Source organism: Ranitomeya variabilis, chromosome 3 (genome assembly GCF_051348905.1).
Source record: "Ranitomeya variabilis isolate aRanVar5 chromosome 3, aRanVar5.hap1, whole genome shotgun sequence".
In the NCBI taxonomy this organism is placed as follows: Eukaryota; Metazoa; Chordata; class Amphibia; order Anura; family Dendrobatidae; genus Ranitomeya; species Ranitomeya variabilis.
This window is the reverse complement of record NC_135234.1, coordinates 345,930,881-345,949,854: the sequence shown is the minus strand read 5'-3', so window position 1 is coordinate 345,949,854 and position 18,974 is coordinate 345,930,881. Positions and strand designations below refer to the sequence as shown.

General features: G+C 43.0%; 1 protein-coding gene across 1 annotated transcript; it reads right to left on the bottom strand.

Moving 5' to 3' along the window:
- Positions 1-14,578: 14,578 nt before the first annotated feature.
- Positions 14,579-15,545, bottom strand: LOC143817692 (uncharacterized). Its single transcript, XM_077299183.1, has 3 exons — positions 15,431-15,545; positions 15,193-15,349; positions 14,579-15,074 (listed from the first exon to the last, which is right to left on the bottom strand). The coding sequence occupies exons 1-3, from the start codon at positions 15,543-15,545 to the stop codon at positions 14,579-14,581; spliced, it is 768 nt and encodes a 255-aa protein (XP_077155298.1).
- Positions 15,546-18,974: the final 3,429 nt, after the last annotated feature.

The following is an 18,974-nucleotide window of genomic DNA, read 5'->3' as shown; positions in this document are numbered from 1 at the left end:
AAGCACTGCGCCCTGTTAAACTCCACAGAGGCACAGGCTGACTGTCTAACAAGAGCAGTCAGTGGTCTTGCACGCACACGAAACTCCTCGCCGGAGGTGCCAGCATTCTAGTGGCTTATTTCGGCCAGGTCCCTGGACACACAAGCATACGAACTCCTCGCCGGAGGTGCCAGCATTCTAGGGGCTTATTTCAGCCGGGTCCCTGAACACACACATACAAGACCACACTGGCGCAAAGTACATAAATGAAAGCAATACTAGCGCATGGCCATGCGGCCATGCGAGCCTTATATAGCTGCAGCAAGTAAAAGACCTTCCCAGAAGGACCAATGAGAAGCTGCCATACCTGAGCATGTGACCCTAAATCTCCACTGAGAGATCTTGCCCTGGGCATGCTCAGTGTGTGCCAAGCAGGACTTAGTTCTAGCACCTACAGGACCTTCCTGAAAGGACCAATGGACTTAGCTGCAGCATCTGACCATGTGATCCTCGATCTCCACTGAGAGATCTCACTCAGGGCATGCTCAGAACGAGAAGAGCAGGACTTAGTCCCAGAAGTGTCTGCTCGCCGCTGCCCAGCACTGACTTCAATAGCCGAAGCAGGAGAAGCAGCAGTAACTCTTTGTACAGAGTGGGATTGAGCAAGACGCTGGGACTGACGTCTCCGCTGAGCAGGCTCCACTGCGGCAGGAGAAGAATGGGAGACTGCAGCGGAGATGGCCTGAGACTCCCCCTGTGCAGAGGTGGGAACTCGACCCTTAACACCCACATGTCTACTTTACATCAGCACAATTTTGGAAGAGAACATTTTTTCATTAGAGAGTTATAAGGGTTAAAGGGAACCTGTCACCTGAATTTGGCGGGACCAGTTTTGGGTGTTTGATTCACCCTTTCCTTAAATAAAAAATCTTATTTTTTTTTCACAAAAAAATATTTTTCCAAGGGTAATAGAAAAAATTGGACCCTAAAAGTCATTGTGCAATTTGGCCTGAGTATGCGGATACCCTATATGTTGGAGTAAACCACTGTTTGGGCACATGGCAGAGCTCGGAAGGGAAGGAGCATCGTTTGACTTTTTCAACACAGAATAAGCTGGAATTGAAACCAGATGCCATTTTGCTTTTGGAGAGCCCCTGATGTCCCTAAACAATGGAAGCTCCCCACAAATGACCCCATTTTGGAAACTAGACCACCCAAGGAACTTATCTAGATGTGCCGTGAGCACTTTGAACCCCAAAATATTTCACTAAAGTTTATAACGCACAGCCGTGATAATAATAAAAAAAAATCCACAAAAATGAATTTTTAGCCCCAATTTTATATTTTCACAAGAGTATCAGGAGAAATTGGACCCCAAAAGTTGTTGTGCAATTGGTCCTGAGAATGATGATACCCCATATTTGGGAGAAAACTGCCATTTGGGCATACGTCAGGGCTCAGAAGGGAAGTACTGACGTTTTGGAATGCAAACTATGATGGAATGGTCTGTGGGCGTCATGTTGCATTTGAAGAGCCACTGATATGCCTAACAGTAGAAACCCCCCACAAAGTGATGCCATTTTGGAAACTAGACCCCCCAAGCAACTTATATTGAGGCGTTGTGAGAACTTTGAACCCCCAAGTGTTTCACAAAAGTTTATAATGCAGGGCCATGAAAATAAATAATCATTTTTTCCAACAGAAATGATTTTTAGCCCCCAAATTTTTATTTTCACAAGGGAAACAGGAGAAAAAAGTTGTTGTCCAATTTGTCCTGAGTTCGCTGATACCCCATATGTAGGGATAAACCACTGTTTGGGTGCATGGCGGAGCTCAGAAGTGAAAGAGCAACGTTTAACTTTTTTAATGCAGAATTGGCTGGAAATGAGATCGGACGCCATGTCGCGTTTGGAGAGCCCATGATGTGCCTAAACAGTGGAACCCCCCTATTCTAACTCCAACCCTAACCTCAACACCCATAACCCTAATATCAACCCTAAGCTCAACACATCCTTTACCCCAAGACACCCCTAACCCTAATCCCAACCCTAACCATAACCCTAACCACACCCCTAACCCTGACACACCCTTAGCCATAATCCAACCGTAAACGTAATCCCAACCCTAACCTTAATCCAAACCCTTACTTTAGCCCCAACCCTAACCCTAACTTTAGCCCCAACCCTAACCCTAACCATAATGGGAAAATGGAAATAAAAACATTTTTTTTATTTCATTATTTTTCACTAAGCAAGGGGGTGATAAAGGGGGTTTGAGTTACTATTTATAGCGGGCTTTTATGTTTATCAGCTGTCATACTCTAAAAGATGCTTTCTATTGCAAAAAATAGTTTTTGCATCACCACATTTTGAGAGCTATAATTTTTCCATATTTTGGCCCACAGTCATGTTAGGTCTTGTTTTTTGTGGGACAAGTTGATGTTTTTATTGGTACCATTTTCGGGCACGTGACATTTTTTTATTTCTTTTTATTACGATTTTTGGGAGGCAGAATTAACAAAAAACAGAAATTCATCAATTTATTTTGGGTTGGGCGTTTATACCGTTCCGCATGTGTTAAAATTGATAAGGCAGTTTTATTCTTTGGGTCAGTGTAATTATAGTGATACCTCATTTATATCATTTTTTATGTTTTGGTGCTTTATACAATAAAACAATTATATATTAAAAAAAATTGTTTTTGCATCGCTTTATTCTAAGAGCTATAACTTTTTTATTTTTTTGCTGATGACGTTTTATAGCAGCTAATTTTTTGTGGGACAAGATGACATTTTCAGCGGTACCATGTTTAATTATATCCCTCTTTTTGATTGCGTGTTATTCCACTTTTTGTTTGGCAGTATGATTATAAAATGCACCAAAATGAAAGAGAAAAACACTTCCGCACCGCTGTTATAAGTTAGATCCTTATGTCTCCCTTCAGTTGTAGCCAATTACCGCTTCAGCCTATAGAACAGTTCTTCCGTGGTGCTGCTATATGACAGTCCATGAATAATCTCAAAAAAAGGAAAAAAAGATGAAGCGCACTCACCAGTTAATGAACCCAAGGATTTATTCGGAAATAACTTAATGTGTTGCAGGGAGGGTAGTGAAAACACGGACGACGGCCGTTTCGTGCTTAACGCACTTCAACAGGTCCTGTCACCTGGATGTGTTATGTCCGAATAAATCCTTGGGTTTATTAACCGGTGAGTGCGCTTCATCTTTTTTTCCTTTTTTTTCCTTTTTTTGAGAGTATGATTATAAAGCATTATTTTTTGCCTCTCTTTTTACATTTTTTATGGTATTCACTGAAGGGATTGACTAGTGGGACAGTTTTATAATTAGGGTCGTTACGGACGCGGTAATACTAAATATGTGTACTTTTATTGTTTTTTTTATTTACATAAAGAAATGTATTTATTGGAACAATAATTATTTAATTATTCCTTTATTTAGCAATTTTTTTTAAATATTTTTTATACAGTATAATATTTTTTTAAACTTTTTTACATTGTCCCAGGGTTTGACATCATTATATAAAGTCAGATCGCTGATCTGACACTTTGCACAGAACTGTGTCAGATTAGCGATCTGACAGGCAGTGTAGGAGGCTTCTCAGCACCTGCTCTCAGCAGGCACTGACAAGCCACCACCCTGCAGGACCCGGAAGGACCCAGAGGCCACCTTGGATCCTCCTTGCGCGATGCTTCTCTATGCCACCTGAACGCTGTGATCTTGTTTGATCGCAGTGTTCCGGGGGTTAAAGTGCCGGGGCAATCTGGCACTTAGTACAGGGTGTCAGCTGTAATAATCAGCTGACACCCTTCCACGATCGGTCGCGCTCTCCCCGTGAGCGTGGCTGATCGCATGTGATGTACTATTCCGTCTATGGGAATTAGGGCCCAGGTCACATTGACAGAATAGCATGTCTGATGGCAGAAAGAGGTTAAATAGGTGTGGGGGATTTTCTGTCACATATTTCCCTCAAAGTCACTTTAAATGGGATTTGATCCCTAGACAAATTGGTTTTGTAAATTTTGTTGGAAAAGTGAGAAATTGCTTCCTAACAAAAAAATGTTATTATTATTATTATTTAAAAAATGGTGCTGACGTAAAGTAGAGGATAAATGTTATTTACTAACTATTTTGTGTGGCATAACTATTTGGCTTAATGGCATAAAAATTCAAGGTTTAAAAAATGTTAAATTTTCTAATTTTTTGTAAGATGTTCAATATTTTTATAAATAAACACAAATTATAGCGATCAAAATTTACCACTATCATGAAGTAAACATGTCACAAAAAAACAATCTCAGAATCACTGGGATGTGTTTAAGCCTTTCAGAGTTATTATCACATATACTGAAACTGGTGAGAATAGAAAAAAAAGAAAAAATTGTGCTGTGAAAACAGGCTGGGTAGTGCAGGCAGAGATCAGCGTTGGGTACAACCGGCAGGTAGTTAGCAACTACCTGCCTGTTGGTTCTTTGACCCATAGTGAAAAAATGTAATGGTCATTGATAACCCCTTTAAATACTGATTTTTTTTTATGTATTATGTTTTCCTTGGAAAAAGTTGCACTGTCTCCTCTTTTTTTACACATTGGTGGTTTTCTGTGAGATAGAGTTGCAAATATAATTATTCAACTCACATTGTAAATTAGGTTTTGTAGCAAAAAATACAAACTTTTTGCTATTTGAAATAAACAAATAAAACAGCATTAATTTAACTATTTCCCAACCGTGACAAAATAGTGTGTCACATGTCAGTTGCCAGTGAATGGAGTGAGCTTAAGAGCTGAGCCTGCATTTTCTTGTAACAGTAGCAATCAATATTGGCTCTGATTATTGCAGTTTAACCATCTGTCACTGACAGCACCATTTAAATAGCACGATTGCTGTTGTGCATGTGCATTGGCACCCATGAGTCCCTTGCAACATGATTATAGGGTGCCAGTGAGTGGTCAAGGCCTTCAGGGGCCAGCTGACATTCTCCTTGCTGCTATATTAGTCTTCCAGTGAAGCCCAGTCAACTGGCTCCATAGGAGAACATCATTTTAATCATATAGTGCAGTAAAGTAGTTAACTAAAAAATAAAGTTAGAAAACAAGCTTTTAAAAATATTTTAAAAAAATTGAATCACCCCTTTTTATTAGGACAACCACTTTTCAGGCCAGAGTCACCCAACTGTCAATCCTCTCATTTGTGAGAATCAGGCCAAATATAATAATGTCACTTGGATCCAGGGGTGGATTAAGGGTAGCCAGGGCCCCGGGCTGTTCAGACACTGTGGGCCCCCCGGTCATGTTACAGGGTAATGTGACGGGGTCATGTGACGGTGTCATGCGACGGGGTCACCTATCACACATTAACAGTTCCCATCTCCAGATCACACATATAGCCGGCAGCTTTTGTTTTGGCCAAAAGATTTTGTAAGCCGCCACCATAACACGGTAGACACTTTTGGCCGGGCCCTACTCTACTATAACCTATTAAATATTTTTTAAAATATGCAATACAATTTAGGTATATTTTGATTTATTTTTCAATTTTTAAAATGACCAATAATATCACATACAAGGAACAAATACCACCGCACCATGACCAGACTACATATTACAACAACAGTGATCGAATAATATCACATGCAAGGAACAAATGCCGCTACACCATGTCAAGACCACATATTACCACCACATGGTGACCAAATAGCACATACAAGGGACAAATACCGCAACACCATTTCCAGACCACATATTACCACCACATAGTGACTGAATACTATAATACTGATCAGTAATAAAAAAAAAAACACAATACTATCACCATAGGTGCCAGTATTCACAGAAGATCTGTACTTACTATGCAGTGCCTGTGTAGAGGTTATACAGTGATCACTGGTGACATTATACACAGGACCTCTGTATATAGTATACAGTGTATAGTGTCAGTGTATAGGTAACACTGACTCACCAGTGACGTCTCTAGGTGAAGTCCTTCATCTTTCATCCAGCACAGACCACCATCATTTCTTCCAGCCAGGGCTTGTTGCTGCAGGAAATAACACAGTTATGTTGAGCTCCGCTTGCAGAACACATTACTTAATTTTTCCCAACTTCTACATTACACCACATGAAGAAAAAAAGGCGACATAGTGTCACTCTGCACAGTAACAGGACCGCCCCCCATTTAAAACAGTATACTCAAAAAATAAAATAAATACATCACTGCAGTAATAATATCCCTTAATTAGCCCCTATGATAATAATATTCCCCATCCTGGCCCCATGTATCTCATTCCTGGCTCCAGCCATATGTTCTCGCATCCTACCCTCATGAATATCCATTCTACCCCATATGATCTCCCCATCCTGCCCCATCTGTCTCCATCGCATCCATCCTGCCCCATGTCTTTCATTCTGCCCTGTGTCTCCAATCATGCCCCGTATCTACATTCTGCCCATGCCTCCAGTCCTGCCCCCAGTGTGTCCAGCATATTACCCCCAGTGTGTCCAGCAATCTGCCCCAGTATGTCCAGCATAATGCCCCAGTGTGTCCAAGCAATCTGCCACAGTGTCTCCAGCATATTGCCCCCAGTGTGTCCAGCAATCTGCCCCAGTGTGTCCACCATATTGCCCTCAGTGTGTCCAGCAATCTGCCCCAGTATGTCCAGCATATTGCCCCCAGTGTGTCCAGCAATCTGCCCCAGTGTGTCCAGCATATTGCCCCCAGTGTGTCCAGCATTCTGCCCCAGTGTCTCCAGCATATTGCCCCCAGTGTGTCCAGCAATCTGCCCCAGTGTGTCCACCATATTGCCCCCAGTGTGTCCAGCAATCTGCCCCAGTATGTCCAGCATATTGCCCCCAGTGTGTCCAGCAATCTGCCCCAGTGTGTCCAGCATATTGCCCCCAGTGTGTCCAGCATTCTGCCCCAGTGTGTCCAGCATATCGCCCCCGGTGTGTCCAGCATTCTGCCCCAGTGTCTCCAATATTGCCCCCAGTGTGTACAGCAATCTGCCCCAGTGTGTCCAGCATATTGCCCCCAGTGTGTCCAGCATTCTGCCCCAGTATCTCCAATATTGCCCCCACTGTGTCCAGCAATCTGCCCCAGTGTCTCCAGCATATTGCCCCCAGTGTGTCCAGCAATCTGCCCCAGTGTGTCCAGCATATTGCCCCCAGTGTGTCCAGCAATCTACCCCAGTGTCTTCTCTCCAGCATTGCCCCCAGTGTGTCCAGCAATCTGCCCCAGTGTGTCCAGCATTGCCCCCAGTGCGTCCAGCAATCTGCCCCAGTGTGTCCAGACTCCAGCATATTGCCCCCAAACAGTGTCCAGCATTCTTGCCATTCGCCAAAAAAAAACAAAAATGAGTTCTCCTCTCCTGACCTGCGCTCCAGCAGCCAAGCTCCCTCCAGCAGCGCGCACTCGCCGGCGACTGACAATGACATCACACGCCGGCGATGTGTGCGCTGCATCTGCGGCCGACTTCAGCTGCCAGCCTCCAATTGGCTGGCGGCTGTTGTTAAGTATTGACATGCGGGCGCGCGCCCGCATGTCAATAGGTGAAACTGCCGCAGCGCCGGTAGGGGCAGATGAGACGGGGCCCGATGCAGGCCCCCTCTGCCCACCGGGCCCATACGCCAGTCAGGGCAATAATGCCCTGATGGCGGTGGGCAATCTGAGCGGTATCCCAGGGCCCCCCCACAGCACTGGGCCCTGGGATACCGCTCAGATTGTCCCTATTATAATCCGCCCTGCTTTTATCAAACTCTCTCAGAGTTTTAGCCGATTGTCATCTTACTGTGTTGCAATTTTCTCATCTGAGAGAATTGTATCACAGGGGCAGAGAAGATGGAAAACTTAATTTCTCTATGTTCTCCATTGTTCCTGTCTGCGAATGTCTGACTACCCTCTGATCACATCAGAATGCAGTCCAATGTTTCACACAGACCCATAGACTTGTATGGGTGCGTATGATCCAAACATTGGATGTACCTACACCATTCTGCAATGGTTTTCTCATGTCAAATCTGCATGAGAAAAAAAACTTAGATCTGCACTCCCCCATACTATAACATTAGTCCAATGCTCTTTGATAAAATATCAGATAGCACTCGGCAGTGTTATAAGCTCATGTGAGAGAGCCCTTAACTTGAATACTTGCCCCCTATATTCATCTTTGATGTCGGCACCGATACAGCAATGTAGACAGTTGCCTTCCCGGGACTCAAGTGAGATTGTTATATCACGTGAGCCCTGTGCCCAATCAGAGCTGGCATCAATGTCCCTACATTCAGACATAAAAGTAATCAAGAAGAAGTGAGAGCTATTCAGTGAGAAGTGAGAGCTATTGAATTGTGTCAAATACAGGGAATGAGAAGGGATTGTCCTGGTAGTGGACAACCCAGCTAATAAAAATGTCAACTTTGCATGGAAAAAAAAGAAAATATAACATAGATCATTCAAAAGAAAAATAAAATGTTACGGATCTCAGAAAATGGGGAAACATTGTTTTTTTAAATGTCAGACTGTTTTTACACCACTAAAATAAGAAAACTGAGCATGGTTAGTATCACAATAATTTTAATGATGTGGGAAATAATGTCTCAAGGTCATTTTTACCGTACAATGATCACTGTAAAAATGAAACCTCAAAAATAATGGCGCTATTCTTGCCATTGCACCTCACTTGAATTTTTTTTCCTGTTTGTCAGTAGATAAAATGAAGTGTCATTCAAAACTAAAACTCATCCTGCAACAAAGAAGCCCTCATATAGCTTTGTGAACACAAAAATAAAAAGTAATGTCTTTGGGATGAAGGGGAGAAAAAAAACAGAATTGTTATATTGAAAAATCAATTGATCAGTAAATGGATAAAATATCTCAATGCTTTTCAATAGTGGTTTCTCCTAATTCAAAACAAAACACCATTTTTAAAAATTATTGTAGTCTTAGGCTTCTTTCACACTTCAGTTGTTTGGTGTCAGTCAGCTCCGACATCGTGACAGATCGACGGATCCGTCAAAATTGTTGAGAAAACGGTTCTAACGGATCCGTTTTTGTGACGGATCAGTTACACTGTTCCGTCAAAAAAAACGGATCCGTTAGAACCGTTGCTACCGTTTTTCCATCCATTGTAACCGTTTTTTGATGGATCCGTTTTTTAAAAAGGGAGGATCTCAATGTGATTGGCTACTGGAAACTACTGGAAAACTATATATACTGTGTATTTACACCACAGCTTTGAAAGGTTGTAGAGAAAGTGGCAAAGATGGAAGGGGTGCTGGCGAATATTGTGAAGATATGTGTGGATTTCACTTTTGAGGCTAATCGGTTGGCAGTCATCGCTCGAGACAAGGAGGAAGAAAGACTGCGCATCCTGCGGCAGCGGCGGAACAGAAGGCTGTGGATCGATCCTATCATAGCCCAACGCATGACCCGTGGTGTTTATTCCACACTTTACATTGAATTGAGGGAAAATCCTCAAAAATTCTTCAGCTATGTGAGAATGAAGGCGGAAAATTTCGAAATTTTGTTGGGCCATGTGGAGGAATCTATACGGAGACGAGACACCCAGATGTGCTTCTCCATATCACCAGCGGAGCGTCTCATGGTGACTATTCGGTAAGTTATTTATTTTTTTTTAATGATTCTCATTCATCAGACTCAGGCCGGCGTCACACTCAGCGTATGAAAATACGGTCTGTATTTTACGGCCGTAATACGCAGAAATGTTCCAAAAATAGTGATCCGTATGTCATCCGTAGGCAGGGTGTGTCAGCGTATTTTGCGCATGGCATCCTCCGTATGTAATCCGTATGGCATCCGTACTGCGATATTTTCTCGCAGGCTTGCAAAACCGACATCTAATGGATTTATGTGCTCAAATGTTCGTTAAAACATATATACAGTATGTATATATATATATATATATATATATATACACTCACTGGCCACTTTATTAGGTACACCTGTCCAACTTCTTGTTAACACTTAATTTCTAAACAGCCAATCACATGGCGGCAACTCAGTGCATTTAGGCATGTAGACATGGTCAAGACAATCTCCTGCAGTTCAAACCGAGCATCAGTATGGGGAAGAAAGGTGATTTGAGTGCCTTTGAACGTGGCATGGTTGTTGGTGCCAGAAGGGCTGGTATGAGTATTTCAGAAACTGCTGATCTACTGGGATTTTCACGCACAACCATCTCTAGGGTTTACAGAGAATGGTCCGAAAAAGAAAAAAAATCCAGTGAGCGGCATTTCTGTGGGCGGAAATGCCTTGTTGATGCCAGAGGTCAGAGGAGAATGGGCAGACTGGTTCGAGCTGATAGAAAGGCAACAGTGACTCAAATCGCCACCCGTTACAACCAAGGTAGGCCTAAGAGCATCTCTGAACGCACAGTGCGTCGAACTTTGAGGCAGATGGGCTACAGCAGCAGAAGACCACACCGGGTACCACTCCTTTCAGCTAAGAACAGGAAACTGAGGCTACAATTTGTACAAGCGAAATTGGACAGTAGAAGATTGGAAAAACGTTGCTTGGTCTGATGAGTCTCGATTTCTGCTGCGACATTCGGATGGTAGGGTCAGAATTTGGCGTAAACAACATGAAAGCATGGATCCATCCTGCCTTGTATGGAGCATCTTTGGGATGTGCAGCCGACAAATCTGCGGCAACTGTGTGATGCCATCATGTCAATATGGACCAAAGTCTCTGAGGAATGCTTCCAGCACCTTGTTGAATCTATGCCACGAAGAATTGAGGCAGTTCTGAAGGCAAAAGGGGGTCCAACCCGTTACTAGCATGGTGTACCTAATAAAGTGGCCGGTGAGTGTATGTCATTGAGACACACATATATATATATATATATATATATATATATATATACACAGTATATATATATATATTCTGTATTTATATTTAATTCAGCGCGAGATATGTGAAAAACCGGTAATTCAATTGCCGGCTTTTCACTTCTCCTTCCCAAACCCGACATGATATGAGACATGGTTTACATACAGTAAACCATCTCATATCCCTTTTTTTTTGCATATTCCACACTACTAATGGTAGTCATGTGTATGTGCAAAATGTGGGCACTGTAGCTTGTAAAATAAAGGGTTAAATGGCGGAAAAAATTGGCGTGGGCTCCCACGCAATTTTCTCCACCAGAGTGGTAAAGCCAGTGACTGAGGGCAGATATTAATAGCCTAGAGAGGGTCCATGGTTATTGGCCCCCCTGGCTACAAACATCTGCCCGCAGCCACCCCAGAAAAGGCATATCTGGAAGATGCGCCTATTCTGGCACTTGGCCACTCTCTTCCCACTCCCGTGTAGCGGTGGGATATGGGGTAATGAAGGGTTAATGTCACCTTGCTATTGTAAGGTGACATTAAGCCAGTTTAATAATGGAGAGGCGTCAATTATGACACCTATCCATTATTAATCCAATAGTACGAAATGGTTAATAAAACAAACACACATTATTTACAAGTATTTTAATGAAATAAAGACACAGGTTGTTGTAATATTTTATTATACTGGTAATCCACCTGATGACCCTCGTTCTGTAACAAAGGAAAAAAAAAACAACAACAATATCTCATACCTTCCGACGCTCAGGTCAAGTCCCACGAACTAAATCTATCTGAAGGGATTAAATCATTTTACAGCCAGGAGCTGTGCTAAAGCAGTGCTCGTGCCTGCAAAACCCCCAGGAATGTATGGATTGTAGGGGAATGACCTGTAGTTACCTTGAGTTGCGGTGAGGCGCCCTCTGCTGGATGTCCTCATATGAACTCGAGCGTGGGAACTTTTACCAGACTCCAGGTCATCAGGTCATGAGGACATCCAGCAGAGGGCGCCTCACCGCAACTCAAGGTAACTACAGGTCATTCCCCTGCAATCCATTCATTCCCGGGGGTTTTACAGGCACGGGCACTGCTTTAGCACAGTTCCTGGCTGTAAAATGATTTAACCCCTTCAGATGGATTTACTTCGTGGGACTTGACCTGAGCGTCAGAAGGTATGAGATATTGTTGAGGTTTTTTTTTCCTTTGTTTCAGGACGAGGGTCATCAGGTGGATTACCAGTATAATAAAATATTACAACAACCTGTGTCTTTATTTCATTAAAATACTTGTAAAAAATGTGTGTGTGTTTTATTAACCATTTCGTACTATTGGATTAATAATGGATAGGTGTCATAACTGATGCCTCTCCATTATTAATCTGGCTTAATGTCACCTTACAATAGCAAGGTGACATTAACCCTTCATTATCCCATATCCCACCCACCGTTACATGGGAGTGGGAAGAGAGTGGTCAAGTGCCAGAATAGGCGCATCTTCCAGATGTGCCTTTTCTGGGGTGGCTGGGGGCAGATGTTTGTAGCCAGGGGGGGCCAATAACCATGGACCCTCTCTAAGCTATTAATATCTGCCCTCAGTCACTGGCTTTACCACTCTGGTGGAGAAAATTGCGAGGGAGCCCACGCCAATTTTTTCCTCCATTTAACCCTTTATTTTACAAGCTAGAGTGCCCACATTTTGCACATACACACTACTAACATTAGTAGTGTGGAATATGCAAAAAAAAAAGGGATATGAGATGGTTTACTGTATGTAAACCATGTCTCATATCATGTCGGGTTTGGGAAGGAGAAATGAAAAGCTGGCAATTGAATTACCGGCTTTTCTATAGAACACCGCTGCCTTCTCGTAAGTCACACTGCTGGTCCGTGTGTAATCCGTATTTTTCTCGCCCCCATAGACTTTCATTGGCGATTTTTTTTTGCGCAATACGGTGACAAACGCAGCATGCTGCGATTTTGTACGGCCATAGAAGACCGTATAATACAGATCCGTAAAATACGGCTGATGGGAGCTGGGCCATAGAGAATCATTGGGCCGTGTTTTATGCGTATTTTACGGGTGTAAAACTTGCCAGTGTGACGTCGGCCTCATAACTATAATGTTGTTTTTTGAAGTTTTTATTAATTATTGTCTTTTCCTTTTGTTAACAGATTCCTTGCAACTGGAGAGTCGTTTTCATCCCTACATTTCCAGTTCAAGCTTGGGATATCCACAATCTCAGGGATCATCAGAGAGACCTGCTGGGCATTGTGGGAGTGCTTACAAGCGGAATACATTCCAGAGCAATCACAGGAGAGGTGGCTGGAGATTGCCCACAATTTTGAACAAATATGCCAGTTCCCAAATTGTGTCGGAGCAGTCGATGGGAAGCATATAAGGATTGTAAAACCTTCTGGCTCTGGATCAGAATTTTACAACTACAAAAAGTACTTCTCAATTGTATTGATGGCCATAGCCGACGCACACTGCAAGTTTATCGCTGTGGATATCGGTGCGTATGGACGCGCAAATGACTCCCAGATTTTTAAAACTTCACCAATGGGGCGTCGTTTGTATGGAGAGACATTTGACTTTCCACTGCCAAGACCTCTCCCTGGAACCACCGGTCCACCATTACCATTTGTGTGCGTTGGAGATGATGCCTTCCAGCTTTCCTTACACTTGCTTAAACCCTATGGAAGTAGTGGACTGACCCAGAGGAAGAAAATTTTTAATTATCGCTTAACCAGAGCACGATGAGTTGTGGAATGTGCCTTTGGCACCTTAACTGCTAAATGGAGAATCCTACCAACTGCAATTAAACTGCAGACTGAAACTGTTGATGATGTGGTGAAGGCTTGCGTGGTACTTCACAATTTTGTTTTATCAAAAGAACATGTTTCCCTGTAGGATAATGTGTCAGAAACCACCTTGCGGGATTACCAAAACACAAGTTTTCACAGTCCAGTAGCAGTCTCCAGAATGCGGGACAATTTTGCAGACTACTTCATGTCTCCTCAAGGATCAGTTGACTGGCAATACGAAATGGTGTAAAAAAATTTTTTTTTCACACTTGTAAATATACCATTTTTTTGTTTTGTTACAAAACCTTTGGACTTTAACCTCGCAGTATTGTATGTTTTGAACCGGTACCCCTTTACACATTTTCTACTGTTACTTTTACCATAATCTTGGTGGTTTTAATACAGTTTAAAAAAAAAAAAAGGAAACACAATAAAATTGTTTTTGAACCAAAAAAAGTTTAATTTATTTACAAGTTCTCATAATTTGGTGTGGAGATAGTAGCAGAGGGACTGACAGGGCAGACCACGTCGATAGTGGGGGACAGGACATCACAGGGAGGAACAGAAGTGGAATGGGTGGTGAGAACATGAGGTTGGGCAGGGAGTTGAGGTACAGATGTGGACTGTGGGAGGTATGGTTAAGGTGTTGGTGGGATTGGGAACGGTGAAGTTAAAGGGGAAGAATGGAAAGGGGAAGGTAGGAACTGGGAAATACTGAGGGGGAAGGAAGGAATGGCGTAGGAGTAGAAGTAGGATGGACGGGAGGAGGATGGACGGGAGGAGGATGGACGGGAGAAGGATGGACAGGAGGAGGATGAACGGGAGGATAGATGGCGGCTTGAGAAGGGAAAGGTGTTGAAACATGAAGGGTAGGTGGAGGGGCTTGGGACATCACCTGCACTAAAGCAGTGTGGCAGCCTTGCATCACATGCATCTGCAAGTCAGGAGTTAGATTTTCCATGTGCCTGAGGACCGACTGAAAAAAACCTGTGTCTTGGTGACTGGTTTGCATCTGAATGCATCCTATCCAGACGACTGCTGAGTTCAAGTATGCTTTTGTTAAGCATATTGTACCCAGCAGATGTTTGCTCACCCAAAAGCTTGATGGCATTCTGGAAGGCTGCATTCAGATGCAAAAACTCAGGCGCATAACTCCTTTCCTGACCTCCCTGGCACTGCCGTCCTGACCCCAAAGGTGGTCTAGATGTTGCGGCAGTGTCAGAGGGGTGGGGTAAAGGGAACTCTAACTCATCACCTGCAGCTTCAAGTGACGAAGTCCGCCCTGCTGCTCCAGTGCTGGTGGATGGAGCCAAGGGATCACACAAAAGGGAAGGTACAGATACAGAGGGGTCGACGTGGTCCCCGGTGGCGGACTCCTGAGAGATCGCTCCAGAGGGGTGCAACTCTGATGCAGGCTCCCGAGTGCTGCAGACAGTGCTGTTAAAGAAGAAAAAAAAATATTATCTTGATATTACAATTGCCCTTGCTGCCAAAAAAATATGAAGGTTACACATTTTAACAGTTTGACTGAAAACATGTGGTGTTGAATATTTACCTTCTGCTCAGCAGCGTCGACCGGAGGAACGACAGAGCCCTTGCATATTTATACCTGCTCCTGCGTCCTCTAGATCCACTCGGGGCCTGCATCTCCTTGTTAAACTCCCTCTTGAAGCGATCCCTGAGTGACCGCCACCGCACGATAACCCTGTTACCTGGAAAGATAAAGCAAAAATTGGTTACTATACAACACATTAAATCATGCTAACACAAGTTAATGAAGTGTGAATACTTACGCGCTAGATCCTGGGCCCCAGCGTCGAGTTCCTCCCAGTTATCCAGAACAGCACTGCACACTTCCTCCCATAGCCGTTGGATGACAAACTGGTCAGCATTGCGGCGGTCTGCCATGTTCCACAGCGGCTCCCGACTTTGGATCGCTTGAATGAGGGTGTCCACATCAATACCCTCCTCTTCCTCAGCCTGTTCGGGAGCACGATGTGAAGCCTTAACAAAAAAATAAGAATAAAAAGGGAAAGATTATACCACATGAATTTTACAGTTTACTAAACACCAAACCAAAAAGGAACTTACTCTTCGGTGACCGCCACCATTAGCATTCCGACGACTATGGGAGGTGCTTTGAGGAACTCTACGTCGAGCCCCAGATTGTGAAGAATAATAAAAAAATAAATAAATAAATTATGTACTTGGATGGAGGCATATGTACTGTGTGTGTGCTGTGCTGAATGTTTGTGTTGGGTGTAGTGTGTTTTATGTGAGGATCGGTCTCTGCAAAACTTACACTATGCACTCCCGCTCCTCTCATTTCTCCACCCTGCCCATCTCCTTCTGGAAGCCCCTCTGCTTCATCTTCCTGTGAAAACGGAATAAATACATATAGGGTTCAAAAACATGTAACCAGAGATGTACCCAAAAAAATTTATGAAGAAAAAAAAAATCACCTCAGGTGGCTGACGATGAGAGGGGGGGGCTCTCAGAAGAAGACATTATGGTCCTGCGTCTGTCTTGGGTCCTTGCTGCATCTGTCTTGGGTCCTTGCTGCGTTTCTCTTGGGTCCCGTTTTTCTTGGGTCCCTAAAGAATCTGCAAGTATAAAGAGAGTTCTAAGCTACTATACAAAAGGATAGATACAGCTTTCGGGACTTTATACTTACATCTGTTTTCCAAACTCTTGAGTCCTTGCTGCGTCTGTCTTGGGTCCTTGCTGCGTCTGTCTTGGGTCCTTGCTGCGTTTCTCTTGGGTCCCGTTTTTCTTGGGTCACTAAAGAATCTGCAAGTATAAAGAGAGTTCTAAGCTACTATACAAAAGGATAGATACAGCTTTCGGGACTTTATACTTACATCTGTTTTCCAAACTCTTGAGTCCTTGCTGCGTCTGTCTTGGGTCCTTGCTGCGTCTGTCTTGGGTCCTTGCTGCGTTTCTCTTGGGGCCCATTTTTCTTGGGTCCCTAAAGAATCTGCAAGTATAAAGAGAGTTCTAAGTTACTATACAAAAGGATACTTGGGGGGCCTGGCTGCGTCTGTCTTGGGTTCTTGCTGCGTTTCTCTTAAGTTCCTTGCTTGGTCCCAAGAATCTTCCAATTTAAACACAGTTTTAATTAGAATGATTATGTATTGGTATGCCAATATACATTTTGATTCCCCACAAAAAAATTATTACACAAAAAAAAAAAAAATTGTGTTAACTGTTCCCTTCAAACTTGATATGCTTGATGCACAAGCTGCAAAACCTGCAAAACCGTCCACCTCCTGTTTCCCCCCAAAATTCCTTGAAAGCAACACCAAAACTACTTCAAATTTGATATGCGCCTTGCGCATTTTGCTAAATCTACCCCACCCCCTCCTCCAGACACAGTTTCAACCTTATAAAAAATTTCCCTCATTCAAAGTTAAAATACCAATACCCAAAAATGATAATTACTGTTACCCTACAGTTACTATTTTCTAAAACCAGATAACATTTTCTAGACCAAAGGTTTGCATTCCGCATTTGTATATAGAACCTCAAACACCTTTATTGAATGTAGACCTAGTTTTAAATTTATCTTGAAATCATACTACGGACAGTTTAGTGGAAATTGTATTACAATTTTTTTTATGTTTTTTCTTTTTTTTTTTTTTTGTTGGAAAGTAGGAGCTACACTGCTCTTTATTTTAAATACCAGTACAGTATGTTAATGTATGAAAAATAACAAAAATGCAGGACACTCATCACACGGCATTTATACATACAGCACACACATGTCACAGCACAACCATTCAAAATACCAGCACAGTATGAAAAATAAAAAAAATGCAAGGCGGGCGGTCGGCACACACACACACACACAAACACACACACACACACATGCACACACTGGCAGAACTCATGCTGGATGGCAGTACTCACATGGCAGTCTCCGGCAGGGTCTTGCTGGCTGCTAGCAGGGTCTGTCTTGCTGGCAGGGTCTGTCTTGCTGGCAGGGTCTCTCTTGCTGGCAGGGTCTGTCTCTCTTGCTGGCAGGGTCTGTCTCTCTTGCTGGCAGGGTCTCTCTTGCTGGCAGGGTCTGTCTCTCTTGCTGGCAGGGTCTGTCTCTCTTGCTGGCAGGGTCTGTCTCTCTTGCTGGCAGGGTCTGTGTTCTCTTTTGATGGCACATTGAGGAATGAGGCCCACCCGTCCTGTTTATATAGTTTTGGGGTTGTCTGGGCAAAGTATCTACTTTTTAGAGCATGCTCAATTGAAAAAAACGGATTGGGGCGACGGATCCGCCAAATGACGGTTTGCAACGGATCCGTTGCCCATAGACACCCATTCTATGAAATGGCGGTCAATTAGGCACAGACAAAAAACGTTACAATGTCCGTCAATGTCTAGACAACGGCCGCCAAATTTCGACGGATCCGTCGCATGGCGGATGGAACGGACGACCATCCGCCACAATCCGTCGCTAATGCAAGTCTATGGGAAAATAGCGGATCCGCCAAAAAAAAATGGCGGATCCGCTATTTGAGGAAAATGGCGGTTTCAGACTGACGCCAAAAGACTGAAGTGTGAAAGAGGCCTTAGAATTATTCAACCTCTTAATTTCATTTTAGTACTAGTTGAGTACAGTAATACCTTGATATACGAGTTTAATTTGTTCTTTGGTCGAGCTCTTAACTCTATTTGCTCGTATATCAAATTAAATTCCCCCATTAAAATGAATGGAAATGCTATTAATCTGTTCCAGCCCACAAAAAAAAACACAACAGTTTTTTTAGGTATTTTTAAATACGAAAAATTTACTTTTTTATTAACAAGTACAATATGGTACAGTATGAAAAACTATTAAATGTGTAATAAACTACTATGCTTTTTTATTATTTTTTTCATTTATTTATTTTTATTATAGTAACTTCACTTATTCATTTTCTTCACTGACTTGCATTTTTTGCCACACTTTCCTTGCCTTTATACAGTATATGTAAAGATATTTATATATGGAGTGAGCACTAGGGTTGACCGACTTTCATTTTTTTAAGATCGAGTCGGGTTTTGCGAAACCCGACTTTGTCCAGAGTCGAGTCGAGTGCAGTCGGCCGATTATCGCTAAAAGTCGGGGATCGACCGAAACACGAAACCCAATGCAAGTCAATGGGGAAGCATAGTCGACAGTGAGTGGAGGCCAGGAAAACACCTACAGTGCCCATTTTAATGCCAAAAACATCCATTCTTGTTTCTGAAGCTTGTCAATTTTAATTAACTTTATAATAATAGTTGGGCATTGGAAATTGGGGGTCATTTGGCAAAAGTTGTGGGGGGTAGGGCTGGTTCAAGGTTTTAGTGGGCCCAGGAAAC

Excerpts from the sequence above, each read along its gene's own strand:
- LOC143817692 (XM_077299183.1), bottom strand. The coding sequence starts at position 15,545 with ATGGCAGACCGCCGCAATGCTGACCAGTTTGTCATCCAACGGCTATGG. Across the intron at positions 15,350-15,430 it reads TGGGGCCCAGGATCTAGCGC|GTAACAGGGTTATCGTGCGG; the intron begins GTAAGTATTCAC and ends TTATCTTTCCAG. Across the intron at positions 15,075-15,192 it reads TCGACGCTGCTGAGCAGAAG|CACTGTCTGCAGCACTCGGG; the intron begins GTAAATATTCAA and ends CTTCTTTAACAG.